Below are 11,206 nucleotides of genomic sequence, written 5' to 3'. Positions count from 1 at the left end.
ACACATCTCAGATTCGGATTGAGCAAAAAATTCGGATTCGGTTGAATTGAAAGAAGTGTCTAGGATTCGGATTACAAAATATCTTTTTGGATTGGATTCGAAGACCCTGTTGAAATGGATTCGGAGACCCTGATGAATTGCATTCGGACACCCTGTTGGATCCGATGCACAGCTCTACTTCCTACGCAACATGAAATATGGGTTGCGTTCTCCAATTCAGAAGGCGCTTTGTGAGGGAACCTGTATTAAATATAGTGCCGATTCGTCTTTTTTTGATTTATAATGCGTTTGAGTTGTCTTTCTGATTCTATCAAAATCTTTTGTATAATTAGTGACCTTTCTGACAAGGTTTCTTCCCGCTCAAAAATTTGTTTGACATTAAGAGGAACTGTTGACAACATGATGCCATATTACAAATGATCTAATGAGGAATGATATGTAAAATGAATGTCAATAGTTTTGAAGCAAAGAATAAACTCATGGGCACAGTTTTCATTCAAAAAAATCAATTACTCACCCACTAGCCAAATATCTGCTTTTCAAGTTTATCTCATTAAATCTACTGGCCGGCTCCTCTCTTTGGCTCGCACTATCGCAGTGGCAAAGCCCAACTCACTCTGATAATCAGTTCCGTCGATTTAACACGTTTATCGTTCTTGACGCTCATATTATTTTCAGGCAAGTAATAAAGACTTATTTTGGATGAAAAGTGTGCCAAAGAGTTTATCTTTTGATTCAAAGCGTTCATGGTTAAGGCCACTGCAGTGCTAAAAGAAGGAAAAAATACGTGTAACGGTTCAAGCTAGTCCAAATCGTCTAAGAGTGCCCGACCGGCCCTGTGACACTATGTCATCTCCCCGCGGTAAGAAAAAAAGGAATCACCTAACCTTTACATATCATTCCTCATTTGAGCCTAAAGGCGATTGACAACCCTCCCATCGTTTGCCACCCAAAACTATGTTCGAAAATTCAACAAATTCGTACAAGAACTGCAAAACAATTTAGTACAGACTGGAACAAGGGCAGAAATCTGGGATTACAGGAGTCAGTCTTTGGATGGCCAAACATTAAATGGTCACCAATCTCCTTCAGACTGAAATTGGATCTTGCGAGTCAATATGATCTAGCAATTATTTGAGGGGTTGGGAAGGATTTTCTAAAGGCACGAAAGGACGCCCCTAATTTCTTTACACCCTGTAGTGCCTGGAAAAGAGATTGCGTTCATGGCATGTTATGAGTAAGTTCTTTAGCAATCTACTGTGCCTCTTCCCCATTTTGTTTGGTCTGTCTGACGTTGCAAATAAGGGCCCCTATTGATAGACAACAATGAGAGAGGAAAATGAAAGCAAGAGAGAGTGGCAAAAGAGAAAGGCTCAAATTTTCCCGTGAAGTTTCCAATGCTAAAAAGATAAATTGTTTGAGTTGCAACTTGTGAGACAAAATAAGTTGCTAGGCTTATAGTTTTGTTGCCTTCATAAGGTAAAAAATGCCAAGTGAAAGTAGTTACATTTACATAACGATTTTTCCAGCCAAACCAAACAAAAATAGGAAGAAAAAAATTTCAGTGTGAAAAACATTCAGATATAATAAGTTATGCCCTCTCAAATCTCACAACAAATATTCTCGCAGTTATGGGAATTGATTACTAGAAGAGAGCTAAATTATTCATTCTGAAAGTACTCTTTTACTTACTGTGGTTTGTGAGGCCATAGCTTTTGACCCAGTTATTTGATTTCGCTGAAATTTGATATAGGTTAGAAACCCCATGGATGAATTTAAATGAACTGATCTAAACGAAACTTAAATGTCAAAAACTGAAGTTTATTCACGGTATCAGAGTTCTTTCGCTAGGTTAAGATAATATTATATTTTAGTATTATATATACCTAGATAGAGTCTTCAATGACTAATATGTTCAAAGTATTCCTTTATTTTTAGGGGTGTGGTGGTCCTGAATGGGGGATTGAGTGATGAAACTATCATACTGCACCAGACAAAACAATTTACTGGAAAATTTACAGTATAAATGGGGTGAAACATGCCAAAACGGTTCTACAGACGTGGTGGTAAGTTGGTTTTGTCAACCAAACCGTTAAGAGGGTGGGTGGTTGAGTGTTTAAGGCTTGTCGTTTCGTAAAGTATGGGCGATATTAAAATCGTGTTCACTATTGTCTTGAACAACGTTCTATTGTTTTTTTTTACAATGGTTTAAATTTCCTACATAGTCGGACCAAAAATAAATTACAGGCCACAATCACTTGTTAATGGAAGATGCTATGCTCATTTTGGGTTGAATATTAGCACTTCTGATAAAAGAGCAAGTACGGGGTGGTGGTCGCCCCTTGACGAGAGTTCAGAATATCTTCGAATTGCTTGCGGGAGACTGGTTGTATGGTTTCATCATCACATTCTAACCAAAGATCGTCTGGGTCACATCCGGTTTGAGAGGAACTGGATTGGAGGTCCGAATCTGAACTGTCAATGGATCTATGATGGAAGGAGTTGGACTTCATAGACATGGTGTCCATGCCCGCTGATAGACTTCGAACTCCACAGCAGTTGACACTCCGGCAAGTGGTGGGAACGGGTAGGCTGTCGGAACCATTCATGGAGTTCAAGCCAGAATGATTGAAATCAGACATTGAGGCTTGGGAGGATGGTAAGGAAGGGCTACTGGAACCAATATTGGAGTCGTCTTTTTTCCTCAAGAATTTCATGATACTCTTCTTCTTACGCTCAGCAGTATTATTCCCATTTACACCGTTCTTACTTCCGGCGGCAATCCCGTTGGATGACGACGTAGTTGAGAAGGCACTACTTACTGCCCTTTGACACTGTTGATATTCCCAGAGTGAGTCTGACGAAGCCTTCACATAGGCTATGTAGTGACCGGAAGCCAATGTGGCTCCCAGATGCATGATCACGGCATACAGTTTGAAGATGTGCCTTGGTTTTACGTTTGAGGCATGAGCCGAATGCACCGGAGGGTATCCCGCTGCCGTGTGAGGCATGCACTGGGTACAAAAGCAGTTCAAGGTGAAAGGGGTGGGAATGTGATCATTGATCTTGGACATGTATGAAGACTTGGAGCCGGTGGCGGCCGTGAATCGCTTCAATTGCAATACCATCACTTTTGGAAGGAGCTCAAACTGTACTGAACGCTGGGCTTCGTTGAGTCGTGAGCACTCCTCGCACCAATACTTGTTGTTCTCTCTGAGTGTTTCTGACATCATGATCTGTTTCAGAAAAAGGTCCTTACCACTGAGTTCATCGGCATCAGCCTCATCTTCAAATGTGAGAGCCACATCAATGTTGGTGAAAGTTTCGGAACGGTATGTGCTAGCTTCACATTCAAGGCATCGGGTTCGCATCACAGACTTGCCTTCGAAATTCTCCTTCACAAAGTTGGGAAGCACATACGGGGGGGAGGCGGCGTTGGGGGTGGGAAAGGACGAAGCAGATGAATTTTCACCTGAGGCCTTGTGAGGCCCTTGTGACGTGTGCTGGTTGGTATTTGGAGACACACTGCGTCCAATATGAGCCAAATCATTATTTGACGAGCTCATCGTGTTTTTGGCTGATGTATTGTTCACGGAAGGCATTGAATGGCTATTGCCATTGGCGAGGAGGGAGGCGCCCCCTCCGGTATGAGGACCACCGATACCATTGGGTAAGAATTTACCCGACTTTTTGGTTTTTGACTTCTTCTCCGGAATGGGCGGGGCTTTTGACAATGAAGATGACAATTGGTGAGGAATCTCCTGGGCTGATAGAGCGGAGGACAAATTGGTATTACTTGAAGAGGACGACGACGGTTGAACGTCAATGGAGGACGGCTCTTGAGGGATTTTAATGTCTTCCAAGATGGTAAGAATCATTACCAACAGCTCATGAGCATCTTGTTGTTGATTGCCTTCAAATAAGGGGTTTAGTCGTCCTACGGCTGTTAGGAAGGACGAAGGGGCGATGGGATCTCGCGTTTCCGCACCTTCATCCGTATTGGACAGGGTCTTGAAAAGATCATGAAGCTGGTCAATCACTTCTACCACCAATTCTAATTCGTCAGAGTCATAGATATTGCTCGTGATTACCGGGGAATGGACGTTCACTGAAGTCAGGGAGTGACCATTTTGCAACGAACCAGAGGATTTACTCTTGCCCGTCTTGGAAAGCAACGAGTTGCTTTCTCGCTTGGCTCGATGAAAATGGTTGATATCGGAGGCTAAGTGATGCAAGTTGTGAAGAAAGCCGGGAGTAAATCTGAGAGTATAGAGCACCGAGTTGAGAAAACACGTGTTTCCCAGGTTGCACAATGATGCAATTGATGGGGCTCGAGACGACAAACTAGTTGAGGCAGAGGAAGTTCCAGAAGCGAACTTGGACGGTCCACGTTCGCTCTGTTCTATGCCATGCTTGACCGAATTGGCTCCCGCAGATCCCAGGCCCATGGCACCGTGTGGGTGGTGGGACAAATGATTCATGTTGGCAATTGTTGTTTCCAATCGACTTCGTTTCACATCTACACCACCATCATCGTCAGGAGCACTTTCGGCATGGACCTCGGCCAGTCGTCGCTTCTTGCTTTTGCTGGAGAGTTTTGTAGACTGGCGGCTTTTGGGTACGAAGCATTCGTCGTCGACGACCTCGTTGCGATCACGATGGTCTAAAGAAAATGCGAAATCCGAACGAAACGAGACAGTGGAGAAAGAGGAAGAGGAGGTCAAAGTGTCCGAATGGGTGCGGTCAATGGGGGCCATCCTCAAGCGGCACTCGCCCATTGCACGGATTCCAGATTGTCTTCATTATGAAGCCCTTCACAACAACATTGCGTACCCACCGCCAACCGTAAGGCCACCTCTAACCTTGATTTTGCTTGTCTTGCCTTTCAGAGTCCAGTTTGCTTTCAGTTCTTTCCAACTTATGCTGAATCACGAGGACTTGGCCAGAAACATGTCAAGGATACTTGTTCATGCTCCGCAATCTAATGTACTAATCAATCCATCCATCCATCCAGTTTCTTTCCTTCTTTCTTTCCAAACAACGTCACAATCACCAATCACCGATCGTAACTTCACTCGCTGCTCATCCAATCTCCAAGATGAGACCACAAGCAATGAATTCAGCTCTTGTATCTATCTGGATGGGTTGTCAATCCTCCGGGAACATCCCAACTTGCCATGCAACGCCTGGGCCAGGCACCTGAATCGGCAATGAAAACCCAGGACTCAAACAACGTGTCCGTTGTCAGTTCGAATCAAATCCATTCGCACCCAATTCAACGGACGTCAATCGGATGTCATGACACGAGAATCCTCCACTCGTGGACCAATCCGAGTCTCTTGGATCTCGTCTTGTGTGAATGGATAGATGGATGGATGGATGACTGTGCACCACGAAGCTTGACGGGCTAACGGGCTCGGAGAGTGGAACCAAAGGCCAAAAGGAGCGCAGAAGTGGACAGTCCTTGCAGGTCTTAGGGGTTTCTAATGAACGGCCTTGCACGATGGCCTTTCGCACGTTGGCCCTGCTTGAATGGTGCTTCTAGCGAAACCAAGTCAAAGGGGCCCGCTGCTGGCTTGTGGGGAACGACTGCATGCTTGCCACATACATACAGCTAGGTATGTAGAGACTGGATGGATGGAGAGGCGTTGACTCACACACGCAGGCACCCTGGTAGGGCAGTTGGGTCCAAGCTGTTTTACGTACGGACTACGTGGGTTCGAATCTCCGAGTTAAAAGCCATTGCTCGAAAGAGATGTTGGCAGCACTGAAGTGTTTGGTACCCGGGATTGCACTAGAGGAATGATGGCTTAAAGCTATCAACAGTGATGCTGTTTTAGATGGTTGGAAAGGGTGAGATCATGTTCGTGTCAGTATGTGACTAAGATATGCATTAGCTATCTGTCTATCTATTAGCTGTCTATCATGAGGAAGACAGTTGTATCCGATAGAATGTATGAAAGGGTTTTTGAGGTGTTCATAGCATTGGAATAAATGACACATCAGAGGGCGCCATTTTGCAAACGAAAGTTCAAATGAAAAGAACAACACGTCGTCAGAGTTGTAGTGAAGGTGACCACCTGGGCTGAAGAAAAAGAAACCAATGACATACGACTTTAGTCATTTTAGCATACTCCAGCAATTCCTCAATCTAAGATTGACTTACAAACCCCTGACAATAGATATGAATTGGTAATTAAAGAAAGAAAAAGATACAAAATTCCAAAGCGGATGATGTTCCCTTCACTGGATGTTCCAGTAGTACAACGATTACGTCAATCCTTTTTTTGATCTGTCTTAAAATGTTGATTCACATGAACACGCAAGAAAATTAACAGTATCACGTGAATAGAGTCCTTCCTCTAGTCCATGATATAAATTGGGTAGCACAAATCTGTCTGCAACTAATCTTGATGTTTAGATATGACTCAACATCTAGCTCATTGCTTGTTATTTTATGTGAAGATATTCATTCTGCCTTTGTATTCATAGAAAAATCGTGCTTAGGCGGAGAACAGTTGAAAGTTACTTGAAGGATGGTTAAAGCGTACGTTGTTTATCACTTTCTTGATTCCCCAATATACTTATATACTAATGCAAATTACCTGTGTATATTCTAGTAGCGTATTCTAGGATGAAGGAAGTACTTTTACCATTTTCAGATACAAAAAAATTCAATTCATTGACCAACCTTGCCTTGATCGTTCTCTTGGTCACTCATTCCAGCAGCTGAATACCATTAAGTCCTAGGGGAACATAGGGTAGATTCAAAGATCAGACCGGCAACATTTCTTTATCGAACATCGGGGGTCGAAAACATAATGTTGACAATGTATAATTCACACCAACTTGATCTTTTGGTCTTATCTCTGTAACGAGCTCCAGAATGATTATGATTATCGTTGCCTTTCAAGCTTCGTAGTTGCATGTAGCAGTGTTATGCTTCAACGCATCTTCTTGAGTCAATGATCCGTTACTCCACAAAAGTTGCCAAGTGCTAACGAAAGAAAGTTACTTTCAAATCTCCAGATCATCATGGGCAAGACCAGCCATGCTATTCGAAGGTCTGGTGTGCGCCTCATATCCATGGGATCCTCTCATCGTGATCTTCAAATGGTCATATCCCAGCTTAAGAACGTGAAAAACACCTTTAAGGTGTTCTCTAAGGCGCAACGCGAGGCCCATCTAGATTTGGTGACATGGAGTGCTTCTATGGAGAATCGAGCCATCAAAGACACGCTGATGCGAATGGCAGAACTGACCTCAATTTGGTGCGATGAGATCTGTGAAGCCTTTGCCGATCAAATCAAGGTGTTTCGTCTGGAGTTTGAGGCCATACTAGAGGCTGAAAAGGTTTTGGATCAAGCTAAAATCAATGTGGAGGAGGTGAAAATGAAGGAGCAGAAGATCTCAAAAGAGCTAAGGAAAATGGATCCCAACGTGAACAATACCCGAGATCAAGAGACCAAACTTCGGGTAGCCACTGAGCAAAGGTTGTTGGCTGAGAGAAACCTTGAAGACCAAGCCGAGGAAATTGAAGTTACCAAGATGATACGGGTGAAGAAAGGAATGCTGAAATATGCCGAGGCCCATAAAACACTGGGATCAAAATGTGAGCTGATCTTTTCCTCGGGACATCGAGTGGCCTCTCAGATCCCGGATGTGGTAGGAGAATCGATCAAGAATATCAGATATACGGGTGGCAGTGTCACTTATGAGATTGTCAGAAGCTTGAAGGAGCAATTTGGTTATCCCGAGCAATCCACTGCCAGACGAAGACGCAACCATAGACGCAGCAGTGCGGGAGCAATCAGTCAGGAACCACCCACAACGCCTTCAAATGCCTCGGTTAATGAAAGAACGTTGTCTCCTGTTACGCATCCCGAATTTAATGACGAAGATCCGCCCCCGTACTGGTCTTTGCAACCACAACAAGCATCAAATCCTTTCTTTGAAACCAATCCTGTCGAGGGTGAACGTGATTTTTCACCCAATGCCCCACAAGAATCGAATCCATCGAATCCAAACTTAGGCTCGCATGACAATCCTCGTAACCGAGGACGTCGCCATCAACGCCAATTGTCCATCGAGAGACTCCATGTGACTAATGGGAGAGACGAGGTCGCTGAAAATCAGCCTTCACCAAGAATGATGCCTTTCTTAAAACGATTGAGCTTGGGGAACAAGAAATGACACTTTGAATGAAGCCGAAACAAATCATATCCCATAATGCAACGATTCAATTCAATCACGATTATTTTTCCTGAATTGCTTATATATAGTTTTTACACATTTACCTGAATCGTGAACCAGACGACCTTGTAAAAGGAATAGTAATAATAATGACAATCAGAACCATGACCCGTGTTCACACCATATGCGATAATCAATCAAAGATCTTTGGAAATTGTGTGCAGTAAACATGTCTGAAGTAAGGCAATCTCAGCCGTAAAAATAATAACTTCGAAAAATACTATCTCGTTTTCTACGAGAACAATTTATGCTGTTATGAGCCAACGATTCCGCTAAGGCGTAGAAGGGCAAAACGAAACGGACAAATACGGGTGTTGATTGACCCATCCAGCTAGCCGAAATGTTACATCAGAGAAAGGGCTTGGACAACTTACTCAAACCCATTGTAAATAGTCCACTAGACATGAGCCATTGTTCGGCAAAGAGTTACATTTCATTTGGGGTCATTATGCAGAAATCTGACGTCCCAGCATCTGGGGTAAATCTGGGTTTTGTCAATCATTCCAAATTCTGCATTGAAACCCAAATTGTAATCCTTCACCAAGCAAAGGCTCATATCTGGCACAAGTATACACATTAAACAGGTTGCTGCGAGTTGTTCGAGCACTATTTCGATCTAGCATTAAGGCTGATTTTTTTAGGGGGCAGGTAAATTATTCATCGACCCGCCCAAATCTGTGCTACAAGAAAATAGAAAGACGAAAGGGTATTGGGTATGGCACATCCCAGTTATCTGCAGTAAAATAGCGCGAGTGTGTAGCATAGAACCTTTATTGAAAGAACAGTTTGTAGTAAGTGGGGGTAGTTAAAAAGTTAATCCAGTAATATATGTTACCCCCCCGTCTCGACTCTTCTGGCCCTCGTTCAGCATAGGCACACTACCGAGAAGTGTTCTAACAGTCAATATACCATGGCGGTAGATAATAATGCTGGGGCGAGTCCGGAAGTTGAGTGCACTCGAGTCTTTTACTCGATTTTGGAGGAATTGCGGATTCGAGACTTTTAGAAAGCAATCGAATTCGGACTCGCTAAATATCTTTTTGGATTTTTTTCTCTTTTGATTTCGCAAGACGAGTCTTTTAAGAGGCAGGTCAAGCAAAGACTCGAGTATTCTGACCCTAGTCCGGATTTAAGTTGAGTCCGGTAAAAAGAAAAAAAAGAACAGAGGACTTGTACGAGTCCGATATTTGCCGGACTCACCCCAGCACTAATAGATAGGCATTATTATACGCAGGGCAGTAGAAGCGAAATCACAAGAATTCGTTCCTTTTTTTCGAAAGCGGAACTGTAATCTGAATAAATTTCAAAAATGCCAACTGTTGCTCGTTACTCGTTCCTTTTTCGACCTCCAAAGCTACCTTATCTTTTTTAATTTCTTTTTGAGCAACTGAAGGAAATTTAAAGCTTTTATGGTCACTCTTCCCGGTTTTTGACGAATGCCGAACAATATATTCGATAGCAATGAAAATGGGTGTTTTATTATCATGTGTTCTTAATGAGATAAGCCAACGCTAAAATTTGTGCTTGGCTCTCAAGGACATGCGAGCTGTTCTTGGCCTTTAATCTTGCAGTTGCAAGTCTTTCAAGCTTACAGTGTCACCGTGGATAAAGCCACGGACTTCTAGCGATGTGGACTGCGAACCTAAGGATTTTTTTTATCTCCTAAAGTGTTCTCCTTATTCCAAATACGCACTTCATACGACCTCAAGATTCGATAGATGAACTTCGCCAAATTTGAGCCCAAAACTATCCTTAGGGAACTCAGGAGATATGTCCAAAGTTATGTCGTAAACACAACATAAAATTCAATTTTTCAGTTGCTCTTGGTCAACTACATAACCTTTTGGCAAGATAACTTTGAAACGAACCGCTTTGCAAGTAAGTAATGCAAAAAATGACCCAACTTTAATTGAAAGAATATACGTTTCTTACTTTATCACTTTAATTCGAAAAGTGGCTCAAAGTTGCTATGACCAAGAGCAGGCCGATTTGGCGGGAAGCTCGTTCACAGTCCATAGTTCTAGAGGTTTGTGATAAAGTCTGCCCAATTGAATATACAGTTGGACCAAAACTTAATTCACAACAAAGTTGTCAAGTAGTTTATTGACAGGAAATCATCCTTTGACTTTCCCAACTTTTCACATTTTCTTGACTTACATTGTATGTATGCGGGATTACTAAGGGCAAGCTTGAAGAGTTTTAACCATTTTTGATGCTTTCTTCCCATCTTGGCTTCAGTGCTATTGTTGTAAACATTCAACAATCATTTGCAATCTTTTTTCTTTTGTTTGGTTTTTCACAGGCGCTTAGACAATCGCTTAAATACGAAGTGAATATTCTTAGATATGACTTTAAGAGTAGGCTAGAGTAGACTTTAGACTTCGTTTGGTTATTTGAGAGTTAATGGCATATTGTGACAAAAAGTGCCCTTTGCAATTGCCAGACATGTTGTAGTATGGCCAGGACGAGACAATGATCTTGAAAAATTGATGATTAACCTTTTGGGAAAGGTAACAAACCAATGGCGCAATTACATTTTTTCCGAGGAAAGTTTGTGTTAAGATTTTGTTTTTGATCAAAGTGACTGCAACTGTTCGCTTTAGTGAGGAACGACTAGAGCCCTGTTATTTGCAGGGTCTAAAAAGACCGGACCGGTTAGACTGTTAGGATCNGTTGGTCTAAGGACCAATCCCGAGTAATTTATAGGTGCCACTAACTAATACGACATCCATCTCGTTTTCAAACTGGGCATCAGAAGCTAGGAGTTCCTGCAGCGGTGCGTCAACGAGCGTGTTGCCTTACTGTTGGTAGTGCCCGTTTCAGAAGTTGAATGATTCCAATGTCTGGCCCCCAATTCATTGGTTACTTTTGGGTTTTGATTCGTTTATACCTCCTTCAGTTCCCCAAACCATAAGACAATTCTAAACGAGGTCCGTTTTTTGATGATATGGTG

General features: G+C 42.7%; 2 protein-coding genes across 2 annotated transcripts; one reads left to right on the top strand and one right to left on the bottom strand.

Moving 5' to 3' along the window:
* Positions 1-1,800: 1,800 nt before the first annotated feature.
* Positions 1,801-5,716, bottom strand: LOC131887770 (ubiquitin carboxyl-terminal hydrolase 1-like). The gene has a single exon (XM_059236455.1). It carries the CDS (start codon positions 4,776-4,778, stop codon positions 2,298-2,300), a length of 2,481 nt encoding a protein of 826 aa, XP_059092438.1. The 5' UTR covers positions 4,779-5,716; the 3' UTR covers positions 1,801-2,297.
* Positions 5,717-6,576: 860 nt separating this feature from the next.
* LOC131887771 (uncharacterized) lies at positions 6,577-8,361 on the top strand. The gene is made up of 2 exons (XM_059236456.1): positions 6,577-6,832; positions 7,030-8,361. Exon 2 carries the CDS (start codon positions 7,036-7,038, stop codon positions 8,191-8,193), a length of 1,158 nt encoding a protein of 385 aa, XP_059092439.1. The 5' UTR covers positions 6,577-6,832; positions 7,030-7,035; the 3' UTR covers positions 8,194-8,361.
* Positions 8,362-11,206: the final 2,845 nt, after the last annotated feature.

Source organism: Tigriopus californicus, chromosome 10 (genome assembly GCF_007210705.1).
Source record: "Tigriopus californicus strain San Diego chromosome 10, Tcal_SD_v2.1, whole genome shotgun sequence".
Taxonomy (NCBI): domain Eukaryota; kingdom Metazoa; phylum Arthropoda; class Copepoda; order Harpacticoida; family Harpacticidae; genus Tigriopus; species Tigriopus californicus.
Note: the sequence above shows the minus strand (reverse complement) of the source record. Positions and strands in the feature narration are given on the sequence as shown.

What these genes read in the sequence shown, in the direction of transcription:
- LOC131887770 (XM_059236455.1), bottom strand. Translation starts at nt 4,778, where the DNA reads ATGGGCGAGTGCCGCTTGAGGATGGCCCCCATTGACCGCACCCATTCG.
- LOC131887771 (XM_059236456.1), top strand. Translation starts at nt 7,036, where the DNA reads ATGGGCAAGACCAGCCATGCTATTCGAAGGTCTGGTGTGCGCCTCATA.